The following is a 19,371-nucleotide window of genomic DNA, read 5'->3' on the forward strand; positions in this document are numbered from 1 at the left end:
GCGGATGCAACAGATTCTTTCAAGGACTGCTGAATGTTGCAGAGAGAAAGAGAGACAGACGGCATCAGTGGAGAGAATTACGCGGCTGTGCTGAGATGTTGGCAGCTCATTTCTGAATTTTTATAAGGCTCATTTTAAATATCCGGATTATGCGGATTTGTTAATGCTTGTAAGAGGCTCATTTTATACACATTTATTCAAATAGCCCCCACAATAGTCCATCTTCAGTTGTACGCCTGCAGTGTTACCATATTATTAAAGTTGCCCTATTACAGTTTCAATCAGCCTTCTGATAATGTGTGAATGGGCCAATTTCATGCCTGGGTCAGGTCGTGCATTGCACATCAGAGATAGATAAAAAACTGCATTCTGAATCTTGTGTTTATAATAATACATGTAGTAAATAAGCTACAGGGGGAGTAATTATTTCCCTGTGTATCAGGGCTGTGCCTAGTGTTTTCCCAAGGTTAACTAATTGACAACCTTCCCTCATAATTATGGAGATGAATTACACATGAGCCCTGTTTCATTCTTTGGCTCAGCGGTGGATCTGATTTCTTCCTGGCAGAATAGCTAGTGTAGCTTAGTCTTTTTTTATTTGGGTGACTAATTGACATGTATACATTATAACAAATATATTTTTTTCTGTTTTCTTTTTAGGTGGTATGAGTGAACACTTACAATGACTATTCTGTTTGGAGACTAGATCGCGACTACTGCTCAGATGGGTCTGGGCACTCAGTTGAATATAAATTAGGTATTCAGCACCACAGATTGCTGGTAGAGGCAGAGGAAGCGAGAGACAGAGCAAAGACAATCCACAAAGACAAATGCCAAGGCCTCACATGATGAACAGAACTCTTTTTTTGATCCCGAATAATAGAAATACCAAATTTGAAAAAAATATCAACAGGTCAAAGGAAGCGTAAACACAACACAGATTATAGCAGCTTTTACAGAGTGGGGATGTATCTTTCTATTTTCTTTTTCCTCCTCTTATGGGCTCAAGCCCTGACATTGAAAAACTTGAATTACTCTGTCCCAGAGGAACAGGGTCCGGGGACAGTGATTGGGAACATTGCCAAAGATGCCAGACTCGGACTCGAACAGATTGGGCAGGGAGGACAGGGGAAGAAAGCCAACTTCAGGGTGCTGGAGAACTCAGCCCCGTATCTCATTGACGTGGATCCCCAAAGTGGACTGCTGTACACAAAGCAGCGCATTGACAGGGAAACATTGTGTAAGAGAAACCCCAAGTGCCAGCTCTCCATGGAGGTGTTTGCCAATGACAAGGAGATCTGCATGATCAAAATAGATATTCAGGACATTAACGACAATTCACCCATTTTCCCCTCAGATCAGATTGATATTGACATTTCTGAAAATGCTGTGCCAGGGACACGCTTTCCCCTGACCAGTGCACATGACCCAGATGCAGGAGAAAATGGCCTGAAAACCTATCAAATAACGCGCGACGACTACAATCTCTTTTCCTTGGAAGTGAAATCCCGTGGGGACGGGACAAAATTCCCAGAACTAGTTATTCAACGACCGTTGGACCGAGAAGAACGAAGCCATCACACCCTTATTTTGTCAGCCAGTGATGGGGGGGAATATCCTAGGTCAGGTACCATGCAGATAAATGTTAAAGTTATTGATTCTAATGATAACAGCCCTGTGTTTGATCAGCCCTCATATATTGTGGAAATTCCTGAAAATTCACCTCCTGGTAAAGTCCTTATTGATTTAAATGCCACTGATCCCGATGAGGGCAACAATGGACAAGTAGTCTATTCTTTTAGTGGCTATGCCCCGGAGAGAATCCGAGAGCTCTTCTCCATAGATTCCAGAACAGGGGTCATAAAGATTCAGGGCGAAATTGACTACGAAGAGAGCCCAGTTATTGAGATTGATGTCCAGGCAAAGGATCTAGGTCCCAATCCAATTCCAGGCCATTGTAAAGTCACTGTTAAAGTGCTTGACAGGAATGATAACTGGCCATCTATAGGCTTTGTGTCTGTGAGACAGGGAGCCATCAGCGAGGCAGCACCTCCAGGAACTGTTATTGCTTTGGTCCGTGTCACGGACAAGGACTCAGGTAGGAATGGGCAGCTTCAGTGCAGGGTGCTGGGCAATGTCCCTTTCAAACTGGAGGAGAACTATGATAACTTCTATACGGTGGTGACAGATAGGCCCTTGGACAGAGAGGTGCAGGATGAGTACAATGTCACCATTGTCGCCAAAGACAATGGCATTCCTCCTCTAAACTCTACCAAATCCTTCACTGTAAAGATTCTGGATGAGAATGACAATGTTCCTCGCTTTACCAAGTCAGTTTACCTTCTTCAGATACCTGAGAACAACATCCCTGGGGAGTACTTAGGTTCAGTTCTGGCACATGACCCAGACCTTGGCCAGAATGGCACAGTGTACTACAGCATAATAAACTCCAACGTGAGCGGGGGTGATGTCAACACCTATGTTAATGTGAACGCTGCTAATGGAGCCATCTACGCTGTGAGATCTTTTAACTATGAGCAAATAAAGTACTTTGACTTTAAGGTTCTTGCTAAAGATGCAGGATCTCCACACCTGGAGAGCAACGCTACAGTGCGCATCAGTGTTCTGGATGTCAATGACAACATCCCGGTCATAGTTCTGCCGCTACTCCAAAATGACACAGCTGAAATCCATGTGCCGCGTAATGTTGGTGTTGGCTACATTGTCACCACAGTGAGAGCGGTGGATAATGACTATGGTGAGAGTGGGAGGCTCACTTATGAGATCTCAGATGGCAATGAGGAGCACCTCTTTGAGGTTGATCCGGTGACTGGGGAAGTGCGAACAGCCCACCCATTCTGGGACGATGTGAGCCCCGTGGTGGAGCTGATCATTCGAGTGTCGGACCACGGCAAGCCAACTCTCACTGCTGCCGCCAGACTCATCATCAAGGCCTCCAACGGACGTCCTCCTGATGGACTGCCACACACAAAGGACAGTCAGAACTGGGACATGTCCCTGCCTCTTATTGTAACTCTAAGCATTGTATCCATAATGCTTTTGGCTGCCATGGTGACCATAGCAATCAAGTGCAAGCGGGAAAACAAGGAGATCCGTACCTATAATTGTCGCATTGCAGAGTACTCGCACCCTCAGCTGGGGAAAGGCAAGAAGAAGAAGATTAACAAGAACGACATCATGCTGGTGCAGAGCGAGGTGGAGGAGCGGGATGCCATGAATGTGATGAATGTGGTAAGCAGCCCTTCCTTGGCCACCTCTCCCATGTACTTTGACTACCAGACACGCCTGCCACTCAGCTCACCAAGGTCAGAGGTCATGTACCTCAAACCCACTGCCAATAACCTCAGCGTGCCCCAAGGCCACGTGGGATGCCACACCAGCTTCACAGGCCCAGTCACCAGCACCACAGACACACCTACTAACCGCATGTCCATCATACAGGTAAGAGAAATTGCACTCTTCTCCTTCACTGTTGTGCCACCGTTTTCACGTCACAGCCTTCAGAAAGCTCCCATTTTCTTTATCAATGTTTGCCCCGTGGTTTGTAAAATGAAAGAAAAAGAAGACAAGGGCAGGGAGAGGCAGAGAAGCCCAGGAGCACAGAGAGAAAAGAATGAAGGGAGGGGTGAGCATTAGAAGGATTAAACAGTCATTCTGGTGCTCTCACAGAACACTGCCAGTGACATAAACACAAATCAGTTCTTAAAATATGTCACGACAGGCTTTGAAATCAGTTTTCCCGTAGAAATCTTTCATAAATCACTCAATCACTGTCATTCCATTCGCCGGAGAGAAAGAGTTCAGCCTGTGGCTGAGTTTTAAGCACTTCCATTTTACACAATTATGCATGCTTAAATCTAATAACTAAATTTTTTAGAAAATATACTTATATGCATAATATATTAATATACCTGTAAATAGTAATAGTTGCAGTTATATGGTCATATCATGACAGTAAAGTTACTCCAAACAATGACAGGTTCTTGTTGTTCTTGTTTCAAGCCACTGTTTATAACATTATATCAGTCACCAAATTCTATAGCTCTTTGTGGTTAATACTAGCGATTTTAATTCCTAGAGATTAGCAGATTGTACTTATTTCCACGGCTACTTTATACGTCTTTGTGTGGAGTACTTGGGTGTATAAGCCTCTAACGTGATAGCTTCTCTGTTTCTTTGGCTTTAAGCCCATTAAAAGACTGTCGTGTCAGACGAGGATTAAGGCCTGGTTAAGATGGTGGTATGTAACACTGGGGATAATGGGCAGTTGTAGCAAAGTAAACTCTTTTTCTGATGTTTACCTATTGTTAACAAATAAAAATCTTATGTTCCTCATCTAATTTGATAAAAATAAGAGGGAGTCCTGAGTGAGTTTTATTGTTTTTATTATTACTTTCTGCCAATGGCCTTGTACATTTTGGTACAATTTGAGAATTCTTTCAGTTACATTCTGATGGACTGTAGCTGCTAGTCTCTCGATTAGGCTCTCTGCTGTCTTCTCTGTCCCACTGTTTGCACTGGACGTGGATGTGACGATGATTGTGATCAGATGTGACGTGTTCCCACCAGGGAGGAAGGCCACTGTCTGTTGTTCCCACTCTCAGTCTCAGCCCTGCTTCTATTATGAGCCAGCTGCATAGGGCAAGGGTCAGCACAAAGACCGTTAAGGCTTCCTAATCAGAGGGACAGAATAATTGCCGGTCCATTCTGCAGGCTGTTTCTCTGCTAATGTAGTGATGATAAATTAGACTGTGTTAGGCTGTTGCACACCCATTTTGTGCACTTCTTTTCTCTCCCCCTTCAGTCTGTCAACGGGAAAACAAGCAGAAGCAGCAACAACGCATTCTTTAGTGTCTTGTTTACAGAGGGTCCCCTGGACGCATCAGGCGTGCAGGGTGCTCTATTGTATTATTCAACAGAAACCTGTGTAGAGGGAGATGGCCTGAGGCATTAAGTTTCCTCAGAAGCTGTACAGAAGCGTATCACTTTCTTCCCTCCTCCCTGCTTCTGCCTCTCCGTTCGTGTGGACAGTAAGTAACCTGAGTCAGAAGAGAGTGGCTATGGGAAAAATGTCAGGAAACAAAGACAGAATTCCCTTTCCATCGATCCAAAGGCCTCTCAATCCATCTGTCACTACAGTTGCCACGGAAGGAGAGGTTGAATAGGAAAAATAAAGGAAGAGATGGATAAAGCAGGAGAGCATTGCCTGCTTAGTCACTTTCACAAGGGCACCTTAGTACTGTCTCTTCATCTTTACCTAGTAGGGCTACTGTAACTGCCTGCAACTCCCAGTCTCTTTCCACACTGCTGCTGGCCTCTAATGATGTTTTATAGTGGTGCACTGGCAGATAGACTGGGCCTAGTCTCTAGCTGGGAGAGGGGAGTTATGTGCACATATCAGCGGAGCTCTGCTGGCCTTATCATTGTCACCACTGTGCCAGCACCCGGCCCAGTGGAGAGCTTCATTTCATTTGTAAAGAGAATTCCTGGGATAAGGAGATGGATGATACGTAATGATGCCTAATTCCGCTTAAGGCGTCGAAGGGAATTACTTAGTGTGGAATCAAGGTTAAAACCAATCTGCTGCAAAATTCCTCAAAGCTGAGGAAGAAGGGATTTCAGTAATTCGCTCCAAAGAGTGAGCCTGCGCCCACTCTGTCTTGAATACATTTAGGATTTTGTCCCATATTATGTTTAGCTTCAGCAGCTGTGCCAGACTATGGCCCACTGATTGGTTCATAAGTTTCTCTGCTGCTTTCTTGTTACCTTTTATGAAAAGCTGTCTTCTTTGTTACCAAACATTCAAAGACTCCTGTGTCATTACTTTTAAATGGCCCATAATTTATCATATTGATTTGTTTTGAGTGTTGTAATTTGATTCACCATGAAACTCTAATTAATCAGAATCTTGTCTCGATGGGACACCATCCATGTCAGTAAGGTGCAGATGGTACAGAGGCAAAGGGGGAGCCGGAAAGGCTATAAAAGTTGCCTTTAGGTGGCGGCATTCTGCCTTGTGAAGGGTGGCATTGAGATGAGGGTGTCAAGGAGAAAAGGGGCTCTGGTCTCTGCTGACTTGACATTGTCACTTGTCACTTGATAAGAAGAATCCTACCGATCTAATGAAAAATGTCAGACATAAATATGTGATAAACACGTGGAATAGAGAATATTTCTCTGGAATCGCCTGCCTGGCAGCGTTTTGTTACATGTTGTTTCGAACGGCAATCAGTGAATTTACCAAGCAAGTACTGACTTCATGATATTTTAAATTTGCTCACAGTTTGACTGCATATAAAGTAGAAAAAACTGTCAGATTTCTCTTGTAAAAATGACTGACAGCCATTAACCTACTCAGTGAATTTAACAATTGTTAAAAGAAAAACAGTTAAGAGGTGCGAGTGTGATCATTTAAGCAGCGTGTATACAATATAGGAGATAAAATGTTCCCTCCTTTGATCTGTTTAGGTTGAGCATATGCATGCCAACAATGTGGCTGGAGCAGATGTTGAAACTGGATGCTTCCAGGAACAGTCTTACTCTGCATAATTTAGGGAGATTGTGTGCGTGTGCGTCTGTGTGTGTGTGTGTGTGTGTGTGTGCGCGCGCGTGTGGGTGGGTGTAACGTCATTGTGTATTCTAGGCATGTGATTTAAGCCTTGAGCTGGCAGGCTCCGTGACAGAGCCCCCTCTTTTATGAGCGTGACAATCTTGCATTTGTCCGAACCTTGAAACACCCTTCCTCCAAGAAACACACGCGCTCATGCACACAAACACACAGATGCATATGCAACTGGGCTTGGGCTGTTTTTACGGATTCTACCGAAAAGTCTTATCAAAGCCTCCACTGTTTATTGTATTGAAATTGCTCCCACACTTCAGTGGCCACTGAGGCAATGAATAGAAAAGCGCTCTTTATTTCATTTCTCTCCCTCTCCCTTCATCTTTAGATAACTTTCCTCTGGAGCTTTATATGGAATGAGTTTGGCAAACCTTTATGTACTGAAGCCCGCTTGCTTACAGGATTGAGCAGCTCAGACGCGAGAACCACAGTCATTTATCGGAATGAGAGACAGTTCAAGAAGCCGTTTGTAATTTGTGTACTTTTGTCCCCCAGTTGAATTCTCCTTGACCACTAGGCCAGATTTGTTTTATTTGAGCTTGTCTGTACATAAAAAAAATTAGCAGCTCGCCTTAGGGTGTATCTTCTTATTTCCTCAAATAAACCTGCTGCTACTGTACATAACACTAGATGGTGAAATTCTGAATTATTAAAAGGCGGTTTTATTTTTCTTCATCTCCCCCGAGCTCATATGATAGATACAACTGAGAGGAAGTGAAGTCAGACCACAGAATGTTGCTCTAGGGAACAACAGTAAATTAAGTCCTCTATATAACCAAAACATAGATATTTTGTCACTGAAAGTTTCATTTATTAGCTGCCATTACTGGTATTTTAGCTGTGTTTGCAGAGGTAGTTCTTGCAGTACCTACTTGTCGGTATGTTTTGAAGCTGTAGCAGCAGTGTAACACCGCACAAAACAGCAGCTATATTTGCATCCTCTTTCATTAATAAATCATAACGTCTAACAAATCAGTGGAAAGCAGAAGATGTCACGATAAACATCAGAGGTCTCTGGTTACATATTTGTGAACATGGGGGAAGCGGAGGGTAGAACACAGGGCAAGTGGGAAACAGAAGCCGCTTATTTTCTGATATAAGCAGAATCTGAGCATTCATTTACTTTTCTTGGGTCTGTTTACAATGTGAGGCAGCATGAGGAAAAGCAGAAATTACTGTAGTAATCTCTCAAATAGCCTATTTTCCTCCACTCTCAACACCTTAGTGGCAATGAAATATTCGAGTTTTAGAAAGAAAGACTGAGGAAATCAGCTCTGGTAGTCATACTCACCACCAATGTCTTTATGTCTTTTTCTTTGGCCGCTATTTCCATGAAAAACATTACACAGTCTCAGGCTGAAAACTCTTCAAATTCTTCAAAGATTTACACAATTAATAGCTCATGTGCAGATATATATTATTAGTGCCCAGAAAATTAGCTTGAGATTGGAGGCAGCTGTAGAAGTCAATGTATTGCAAGTTCTCAAAAATCTAAGTCCCCCTGCTAAATGTAATTGAATATAAACGTAGGCCCCTGACTATGCCCACGAGTGGACACAATTTCCCCTTTATTTATAACAACTCCAGTAAAGTCAAACTGTAGACAGAAGTAGATAGATATACATAGATGGATAAATAATGTATGCATGCAGTATATTGTCCTCTTGGTCAGCCACTTGAAATCCTTTCACCAAGCAGTTGTGCATTCATGTGGACACGGCACTTAACTGTGCTGGATAATTTTATTCTTTTAACAGACCTCCCAACCTGGCAGTGCAGGGCAACAAAGGAATTTAGTTTTTTGCAAGTGTAGAGAAAGAGACAGGATATGAGAACACAAGTTGACCTCCGTGATGGCCAGATTGGCCGGACACATTAAACCAATTTGCTTGGTTCAATAGGAAGCAGTCTATTGGAGATGACATGGGCACGATAATAAGACTGCGGATTGTCAGTGGACATTCACTCTTGACCTATCGTGCGTGTTTGTGTGGTTGAGAGAGTGTGTGTGTGTGCGTGTGAGATAAAGGGAAAGCGACACCCCTCCTGCCTAATTCGCTGACACTGGAGCTTAAAAATATCTTGTCATTTCGTCATGTCATTCTGTTGAGTAGCAAGTGCCATTGTTTAGCTTCGTTTACCTTCCATAGGCAGACTGGCATTTTAAGTAGTTTCAGATCAAGTCCTATCAGACTTAGTAATTAATTTTCAATTCTGTTGTTACAATGCTACCGAGAGCAAGACTGCTGTTGCTTTTGTTTCCAGTCATTTTTATTTATTATGGCTGTTTTCATGTGTGGCAGTGTGTCTTGTTTTCCTGACCCTGCTGATACTGTGAGTTGCCCATATTTCTGTTGCATTGCGAGTGTACGCCTACACCAGATGGATCTGAGCATTTTCTACCTAACAATCCTTTAACTGTAATGTGTTTTCTTTTTATTACATGGTATTTTATATACGAAAACGGAGATTGTGACAAAAAAAGATTCTGAAACATTTACTCCTGTGCCGCTGGCAACAACTCAGACACAAGGAGCCAACCCTAGCATCATCAGAGGTCACAATAACAAGAGAACAAAACATAACCTTCACAGTGGACGAATCTAAGATTCAGCTGTCATGTGTCTATTTGTCTGTGTATGTACGTGCACAGGCACACATGCACCTGTGCCACCACCAGCTGTGCTGTGAAGCACCGGGCTTGCTGGTTCCCCATCAGATTGGAATGGGCTTCCCTGAAGGGGCCGTCTGCCCCCTGAGGGCTCCTAGATCCCTCCTGGGGTCTTTAGACTTAACGTTTCGAGCAGCAGGGTGCTGGAGCTGCAGCAATAGATGGCTATAGATAGGAGTGACCTCACAGTAGTGTGCACTGAGACGCACAGCGCACAGAAGGCTACATAGGCGCACATGGCATGGTGATGTATTCTTTTGAACTGCCAGCAGCTGGGTCTCCTTGCTGTAAATCAAACACTTTCAAAGTCAAACAAAGTGGAACTCACTCTGCTGTGTCTTGGCACCAGTTCAACTTGAAAGACCTTTTATTTCTGCCACATCTTCCTTCACTGTGCCCCCTAGGCATGCGCTGTAGAAACAACACACAGCTCAGAGAATGAGTTATGTGAATCTGTTCTCACCTTCTATCTCATTAGTATAAGAGGAATGATTTATCCCTCTCTCCCGGAATCTCTCTCTCCTTGTCCTTGCCTTCTACTGTTCAGCACTTCTTCAGCTTCATCAGTAATGTAATTAATTGATTGGAGAGATATACCATTAATGCCATCTCATTTGCGCTAATTTCACCTAACTACATGTCAAAACATGCTGCCATAAAATGGGCTTCTTCTCCCTCATACAACCACCAGAGTATATTACAGTTGCCCATCCAGAAACGAGAATTGTAATCCTGCCCGTGATGTCTGCATGTTTATGTCTGTGGTATGAGTGTGTCTGACAAAGTCCAACCCTCTAATAGGAGAGATCCCACTGTCTCTTCTGTTGCTGCTCATATCTGTAGCACAGTTTGAAATCTGACTCCCATGTCTAAAGCCCTGTGTGTGTCTGAAGGGATTGACAGCCACTGTGTTTTGCAGCGGCTGATATGTGTTTGTGGCAACAGAGGCGAATGAGTCGGCACTCTCAGATGTTATTGCCTAAACAAAAGGCCCACTAAGAGTCGGGCACACAAGATTTGTCGTCAAACGTTTGACTGTGTCTGCTCTTCAGGGTTGCAGGGGCGATGCCGAGTGCTAATGGCGCACTGAAAAAGGTATATTTGGCCGCTCTCATCTTTTTCCATTGTACGACACAGTTGTACTCAATAGGCCCCTCACTGGGTTTATGTCGGAGAGAGAAATCTTTTTGGGGCGTGTAGCATTCAGATCAATTGCTGGTTTGCGCCGTTTCTTATTGATTTTTGCTCTGTTTGGTATTGAAATACTGTATTTCATTTTCTATCGCTCTGTGCATTATTTAGCGCTAGCAAAAAACAACTAGTCCCCGCTCTCTCTCTTCCTCAGTTCCCCCGCTTTTGCCCTGACGCTCTCCCTTTTCGGATTCCCTCTCTTTCTCTCTGTTCTTGTCATCTCAGATAAGTGTTGCAATTGCTCATGTTACTGACGACCCAAGCCAAATTCATAATGATGAGATTATCTTGTCAACAGTACAGAGTGTATATGTCTGCTGTATTGATCTGCGCACAGTCCTAATAAATGAAGTACGGCGATGGAAGTGTTGCCTCAGTGATAACTCTGAGCAGATCTTGCTATTTATACACTCCCAACACCGCTGAGATGATGAATGGAACTTGTGTATTCTGCCCTTCTCCTCTCTTTTTCCTCTTCCCACTGTCTCTCCTCCTCTCCATCTCCTCTTTCCAGATTGATGGGTTAAAACAGCCGCTCTCCCCACACACGTTGTCTGAAATGTGTCCTCTTTGAGGTCACATTGACATGCTGAGTCGATGCACTCCCAGGTAGAGAGACATGGGTGCTGCTGTGGGAGGAACCAGTCAGATAGACAACGGGGGAGGGAGAGCGAGGAGGGAAGGAAAAATTACCAGCGCCAGAGCCCGTGCCTGTGTGTGTTTTTAACTGACTGAGGTTTGATAGGGAGTTTATCTGTGTATTTGAAGAGAAGGTCAGCAGGGCTTAGAGCTTGAGATTATGTGTGATTGTTTCTTCTGTGGGCTAGCTGATTAATGCTAAAGCTGTTCTGACAGATTCTTAATGCACCATAGACACACTTAAAAGAGACTGAGATGAACTGGCGCCCAACACTTTGACAGCGGAGCGTTATCCTAAAGCCTTTTCTGTCAGTTTTTACCCAGGTGAAAGGACGGTATCCTTCCTGTCTTCCATTCCTCCTCTTCCCGGCTGCTCCTTTGCTCAGATAACTCATCACCACTGACCCGATACATATACAGTAGATAGGTCACCTTGAAGTGAAACTAGACATAATCCATCTGCTGTGTGTGTGTGTGTGTGTGTGTGTGTGTGTGTGTGTGTGTGTGTGTGTGTGTATGTGTGTGTGCATACAGAGACAGCGGGGGAGAACCCAGGTGTGTTCACTTGTGCATGTGTTGATATTAGTCATATGTGTGCGTGCATTCTGTGTGTCAGGGTTTGTGTGTTTATATATCTGCGGCCTCGACTCTGGGCTTTGGGGAAATATCGAAAATCCTTTGATCTCTGGAACAGCTCTTCCTTTATCAATTCAAACGGAATAATTTGTGCTTTAATGTTTTTGTTCACAAGCTCTCAGCTTCTGTCTTGTTAACCCGCAAACTAGACAACATTTTGTGGATGGTTTGTTCCGGCACCACATTATAAAATACTCTTATCCAGTACATGTATCAAATTTGATACATGTACTGGATAAGAGTATTTAATAATATCAGTTTTTTTTATCAGAAATCATAGTACACGTGTGCTTTTAGCAGCCTGGAAACTAATTCATTTCATTTTTATATTGAAGGCTCCAAATGCATAAGTAAAACACTAGCTTGGTATTTCTATTTCTTTGTATAAATCCCACCATTTAAAGAGGGAAAACATTGTAGCTTGAACAGAAGAACATGTCTTTTTTTTTTACCTTAATTTGGGAAATACACTTATTTCCTTTCTTGCTGAAAGTTAGATGAGAAGATTGACACTCCTCTCCACCGCTCCGTACAGCAAGCGGTTACCTTAGCTTAGCATAAAGACCGGAAAGAGGTGGAAACCGCTAGCCTGGCTCTGTCCGAAGGTAACAAAATCCACCTATCAGCACCTCTAAAGCCTCCCAATCATTTTTATATCTTGTCTGTTTAACCACAGTATGTAAAAACAACACATTTTGGTTTTATGGGATGTTGTGTGTCAAACTATGTCTTTGCCAGAAGCACTGATTTTCTGGAGTCTTGTCATCCCCATGAGGTTCATATTTATTGTGCAGACATGAGAGTGGTACCAATCTTCTCTAATAACTTGGCAAGAAAGCGAACAAGTGTATTTACCAAGCTATCAGAGCTATTGCTTTAATGTGTTGTTTGTAGGCTTCTCGCTCAATAAGTATACTATATCTGTTCTTGTTGTGTTCGGTTGCACGTGTGCCTGTCTTAATATGTGCACTATGATAGGCCTGTTAGCTCTTTAACAGCTTTGGACTTTTGGGCTGAGTTGGCTTTGGGCTAATGAGGGTGAGGCGAGGTCAGCGCTGACTCAAGAATTCACGGAAAAGCTGTTCCAACTATTGATGAGCAAGTACTGAATGATAAGTGGCGTACACACCAAGATCATATACTGCACCCTTTCCTTTTTTGTCTTCATAGTTTCAAAGGCACGTAAATAATTTATCATCAAGTAAAGTCCTCTGTCTCCCATTCCACCTTCACTTTTTTAAGTTATAACATATTTTCATTTATCAATAATCAGACTGTTCCCAGCTGTACGTATACCCAGACCAGCTAGTTAAATGCTTCTTCACAAAACGTCTGAAGTAGAGAGGGAAAACATCACTGCTATTATATGAGAGTTGGCAAACTGCTATGTTAGGGGGGTTTGTGTGTTGGAATAAATATCTATGCCAAAAGCTACATTTATCATTTACTCCTGGGGCTTAACTGCGACAGATGTGGATTGTGTTGATAGGAGTACAAACTCGCCGTCTTGGCGTCGCCCCTCCTCTTCAGAGCAGCAAAGTTTCCTCTGAGCCGGCTTCAGAGATTGCAGCCGAGACTGAAGTGGCTGCTGAATTGTTGTCAGTGTAGTTGAATCTTTAAAGGACAATACTAGTTAGAATTGCAGACGAACAAAAGTGACATTTTGCAATTGCAAATATAACAAGTTCTGTAATTCTTGAGTAAGATTAGAATAAGGAGTGCTTCTTGCCCTTTTCATCTGAGATTAAAAAAACTTTTTGATTTTTGAAAAGTAGAGATGGGGTCAAAACCTGTTCTGGTCAGACTTTCTTTGACTAATTGACTCTTTGGAATCTTTTTTTTTTTTTTTTTCAATGTCATGCCTTGTTCCTCTCAGATGATTTTGGTCTGGTGAAGTGTAGACTGCCAGCACCTGTACAGACTGCCTCATTATATTGCACTGCGCACAGGTGCGACTACACCTCACAATAAGGGCTCAGACACCAGTTCATTCGTGTATGTTTATGTTGATAAATTTGCATGTGTGCTGTGTTCCACCAGTGAAATAGTCTCCTGGTAGGAATTTGGCTTTTTATTTTTTTGGAGTGAAAGGCAGTTCAGTTGACTCAAGTGACAAACTAACTTACTAGTTCACGAATGCATCACTTCGCTGGGACCCCACCTAAATGCGCGCACACACACACACACACACACACACACACACACACACACACACACACACACATCAAGTCCCTAGTCGGGTAGTGGAAGATTATGGCAGACTTTTCTCTAAGTTTCAAAACCCCAGGGCCAGTCATGTTAATTCACTCGATTTGAATTTAGTTTGCAGCTTGTTATAGGAAATGTGCCAATGCCACCCTTGTGAAACCAGAATTAATTTTGCTACTTGAATATCCCACTCACATGGTCTGTTAGTGATCCTCACGTTCAGCTTGCCTAAAGACAAATGTAACTGCAGCTGGTGACCAGGTAGTGTAAATTTACAAAAATACATTCTTCGGGCTCATCACTGCATTACATAACTATTAGTTTTTTTTAATTTTATAAGTCTGATAATTAATTTTTACATATATTTTTGTTAAACTTAATGTGAAGAGATGATTAGAAACAATACTACAAAAATCCAAAAAAAAAAGCAAAGGTATGGGCTCCTTGACTGAAATGCTCATCTTGAATTCCGTTCATCTGATTTCAGACTACAGGTGCGTTGTAAAATGGGTCACAGTCAAATTGGTTTTATTTACTCCCATTTAGTGAAAAAAAGATATTGACAGTTTGCCGTAGTATACAGCCTCAGCTGTGTGTTTCCAACGTGTCAGCTCATTGTAATCTTTACCCAAGGGGATGTTGGTCAATATCATAACGGTTTATGGGTAATGTTCTTTTTAGTTAGATAAGGATGATTCATTCAATAAATGCTTAATCATCCCATTAATAAATCAATTACATGCATAGAAGTTAACAAAAAAGATTATTATATATGTTTTGTAATTTGTGGTAAACAGATTATTCTGTATTACTATATGCTTATTAAGACAGGCCTTCTGAGCCATTTTGTTTATGCAGGATTTATTTTAGCCTATTATTTGATTTTCATGCATCACAAAATAAGCTAGACTGTAAGATCTCCAGCACCTGTATTGGTGTGTGTGTGTGTGTGTGTGTGTGTGTGTGTGTGTGTGTGTGTGTGTGTGTGTGTGTGTGTGGTTCAAGGATTTGCACTCTCAGGAGGTTTGCATTTTCTTATTTTCTATGTGAGTTGATACTCAAGATGATAATGACAGGCTTAAGAACAGAGTTTAACAGTACTTTGTTGACCATCTTTCAGAGCCACGGTCTGTTTATCCTTCAGAGGTTTCTTTTCATGCTCTTTTAAAGCAAGTCTCTTTTTTCCTGCAGACATTTCTGAAATATTCCTTGGCTGTCCAAAAAAAACCCCAAAAAAACAACTGAAACCTTTTCATAATGCCAAGGATGCAATGAAAAGGATGCATTATTGTACATGCATCAAGTCTGTTAAGGGTTTACGCTGCCTTATATCAAACAAACCCAGAGCTTTAAACATAAGTCACATGGAGTGTCAGCTCACTCATTCATGTGACAGTTACCGTAACCTGCCATCCTGTGACAAACATTGTCGTTATGAGAAAAATCAACACAGTTCATCCAGGTGACTCACTGTAGCAAATCATTCTGCACAAAACTCTGCTGCAAGGGCTTATTCATCTTCTGTTGTGGTCTGTCCGTCAAGACTGCAACTGGACTTAATACCTCATAGATAGAAAGCAACAGGAGACGATGCATCCTGTATCTCTACACATTCGGATAATGAGAGTTAACTCCACACAAAGTTGAATACGATCATGGTTTTGGGGTGAGGGTTCAGTTCGTTTTAAGTAGAGTTTGAAAAACAAAACACAGAATTTCTCACAATTTATTTTGAAAAGAGTACATTGGCTTGCGGGTCATAAATCCTGCTGTCAAATTGTAAAAAAAAAAAAAAGCAAAGGTATGGGCTCCTTGACTGAAATGCTCATCTTGAATTCCGTTCATCTGATTTCAGACTACAGGTGCGTTGTAAAATGGGTCACAGTCAAATTGGTTTTATTTACTCCCATTTAGTGAAAAAAAGATATTGACAGTTTGCCGTAGTATACAGCCTCAGCTGTGTGTTTCCAACGTGTCAGCTCATTGTAATCTTTACCCAAGGATGTTGGTCAATATCATAACGGTTTATGGGTAATGTTCTTTTAGTTAGATAAGGATGATTCATTCAATAAATGCTTAATCATCCCATTAATAAATCAATTACATGCATAGAAGTTAACAAAAAAGATTATTATATATGTTTTGTAATTTGTGGTAAACAGATTATTCTGTATTACTATATGCTTATTAAGACAGGCCTTCTGAGCCATTTTGTTTATGCAGGATTTATTTTAGCCTATTATTTGATTTTCATGCATCACAAAATAAGCTAGACTGTAAGATCTCCAGCACCTGTATTGGTGTGTGTGTGTGTGTGTGTGTGTGTGTGTGTGTGTGTGTGTGTGTGTGTGTGTGTGTGTGTGGTTCAAGGATTTGCACTCTCAGGAGGTTTGCATTTTCTTATTTTCTATGTGAGTTGATACTCAAGATGATAATGACAGGCTTAAGAACAGAGTTTAACAGTACTTTGTTGACCATCTTTCAGAGCCACGGTCTGTTTATCCTTCAGAGGTTTCTTTTCATGCTCTTTTAAAGTAATTTAGTTGCCAAAATTAAATGACAAACATCATTCCAAAAGATGTATTTGGTCTACAAAAGCAATTCTTAGAATACTGAAAAAAAGCAAATGCACCTATCCCACTTGTACATAAGGATAATACCTTAGAAATGTGACCAAAGTAGTTGTTTGTAGACAGAAGAGAAAATTATAACTCTGCTTGCTTTGGCGCCTCCTGAAAAGGAATAATAGAGGGGTAGTTACCACACAGGTTAAAGAAAACCAGAGACACAAGCATGACAACCTCAGCACTCCCACCGCCCAGTTCACCACATCTTTTCTCTCTCTCCTTTTTTGCTTTTCACCAATCAATGATTTCAATGATTGTTGAGATTGCGAATGATTGAAAAAAAAAAAAAAACACTTGTGTTACTGAGACAGCTTTATGGTTTACATTGGGCTCCTAATAGGCATCTCTAATGACACTGCACGGTCAACCAAAATAATAGGCAATCAATGTGAGTGGTTGCATATTAATTATGAATTTTGTGTCATTGCTGGTGAGTAATGAATATGCAAGGGAGAGGTCATGATGTTTATTACCAAATGAACATGAACACAAAAAGTAAAGAGACTATTGAGTTGGATCATACCTGCCTGAATCACGATCTTCATAATAAACCAGTAATATTACAAAAAGCCCCATAGTAGTTCTATAAAAAACACAGTCACAAGGCAGTGGCAATGCTTACACATGTAGATGTGGGTGACTTTACTCAGCTAGAGTCGTATAACATTTGTGGCACATTGAAGTTGAGCCTAGTACAATTAGAGATAGGGAAGAGAGGAGAGACTATCAGTAAGTATGAGACTTTAAATGACGGATCACTACAGGTGGGACAAATAATTGATATATTCTGATACAGTTTCAGTGATATGTTATTGTTACACCAGCACTAATTTTACAGCAAGTCTCTTTTTTCCTGCAGACATTTCTGAAATATTCCTTGGCTGTCCAAAAAAAACCCCAAAAAAACAACTGAAACCTTTTCATAATGCCAAGGATGCAATGAAAAGGATGCATTATTGTACATGCATCAAGTCTGTTAAGGGTTTACGCTGCCTTATATCAAACAAACCCAGAGCTTTAAACATAAGTCACATGGAGTGTCAGCTCACTCATTCATGTGACAGTTACCGTAACCTGCCATCCTGTGACAAACATTGTCGTTATGAGAAAAATCAACACAGTTCATCCAGGTGACTCACTGTAGCAAATCATTCTGCACAAAACTCTGCTGCAAGGGCTTATTCATCTTCTGTTGTGGTCTGTCCGTCAAGACTGCAACTGGACTTAATACCTCATAGATAGAAAGCAACAGGAGACGATGCATCCTGTATCTCTACACATTCGGATAATGAGAGTTAACTCCACACAAAGTTGAATACGCATCATGGTTTTGGGGTGAGGGTTCAGTTCGTTTTAAGTAGAGTTTGAAAAACAAAACACAGAATTTCTCACAATTTATTTTGAAAAGAGTACATTGGCTTGCGGGTCATAAATCCTGCTGTCAAATTGTAAAAAAAAAAAAAAAAAATTATATAGATAGCCTAAGATCTCCCACCGAAACTAGCAGAACTAAATGAGTATAGAAGAAGCTATGTGGTTCAGATGAATAATCCAAAAGACTAGGTGTGAATGCTCCCTTGCTGGTGATTCTGTGCATTGCAAAACAAAAAACAACAAAAAGAAACAAAAAAAACCATATACCTTTTTTAGTCTTTTTCTTAACTTTTGCTGAGCATGCATGCTCGATTTCAGCCTTGCCTCAGGTCTCTTTTAGAGTTGCACTTGTTCACATTTGGGAAATGTCCGTTTAACTACTATATGGTACCTTTGTCCACAAACACAGTTCCCCAGGTCACCTTGGAATTATACAAGAGGATGAGTGTGAATGTCGCTGACATGTGGTATAATTACAACCAGCAGTAGAATTCAGAACAGAACTATTACAGAACTCATTTTTCTTTTCATTTTGTTATTCTTAGGTGGACATATTTCAAAATAATTTGTTGGAAGAGTTGGTGCACAGGTTGCAGTATTTGTACCTGCTTTACAGCATCTTTCTTTGCAGAATAATTAGCAAATAGTGTACAAATTACATGGTACAAATACCAATCATCAAAAGTACACATATATTTATCCCATGAATATATCAAAGACTAATTCAGACCAATGGCATTTTTCTAATTATTTTTGGAAATTAAAAGAGACTCAAATGTGTCATCAAAATGACTAAAAGGAATGTTATTTTCCCACAGAGAAACAGCTCCCTCCTAATATAAATACGGAGAGAGCATTCAAAAATACTCTGACTGCGTATGATCAGCCTGCATAATTTACCTACCAATACATAAACTACATTATGTCCAAAAAATGCTGTGTCAGCTTGAAATCCAAACTTGTCTTCAAATGTGTAAGATAACTTCTTTAAAAAGTCTCCTGTATGATTAAGTACGGTCATTAGCAAGGTGTCCATCTGGAGTGATAAGACCTCAATGTGGATGAAATCTTTCCAGCCTCCATTTACCAGCATCAGCGACACTTCCTTACTTGTCTAAATTTAATTTGGACTGGACCTCGCCTAAGTTATTTGGAAGATCGTGGAAGATATTTAGCAGGAAGTAGACTGTGATGGCTTTAAGTTCACTTAAGCGCATTGATTGATTGGTCTGTTATCTCCAGGAAGATGTATAGGAACAGCTAATTAGATTTGATCACTTACAATTGCTCTTCAGCCACTAGGTAATCAATGGAGTCTAATTATTGTTTAGGTTCTCTGCCCCATTTTCTTACTTTCTGTATCATCCTCTCACTTTGCTCTC

At 41.3% G+C, this 19,371-nt stretch overlaps 1 protein-coding gene across 4 annotated transcripts in view; it reads left to right on the top strand.

The window, feature by feature from the left end:
* Nucleotides 1-19,371, top strand: part of pcdh17 (protocadherin 17) — a 58,201-nt gene that overhangs the window by 313 nt on the left and 38,517 nt on the right. For 2 of the 4 annotated variants that reach the window (XM_040135689.1, XM_040135700.1), the window contains exon 2: nt 661-3,462. In XM_040135689.1, the coding sequence (XP_039991623.1) occupies nt 967-3,462 (2,496 nt within the window). In that variant the 5' untranslated portion in view covers nt 661-966. The remainder of the gene's footprint in view (nt 1-660; nt 3,463-19,371) is intronic. The other 2 variants (XM_040135708.1, XM_040135717.1) reach the window with 1 other exon arrangement.

Source organism: Xiphias gladius, chromosome 1 (assembly GCF_016859285.1).
Source record: "Xiphias gladius isolate SHS-SW01 ecotype Sanya breed wild chromosome 1, ASM1685928v1, whole genome shotgun sequence".
In the NCBI taxonomy this organism is placed as follows: domain Eukaryota; kingdom Metazoa; phylum Chordata; class Actinopteri; order Istiophoriformes; family Xiphiidae; genus Xiphias; species Xiphias gladius.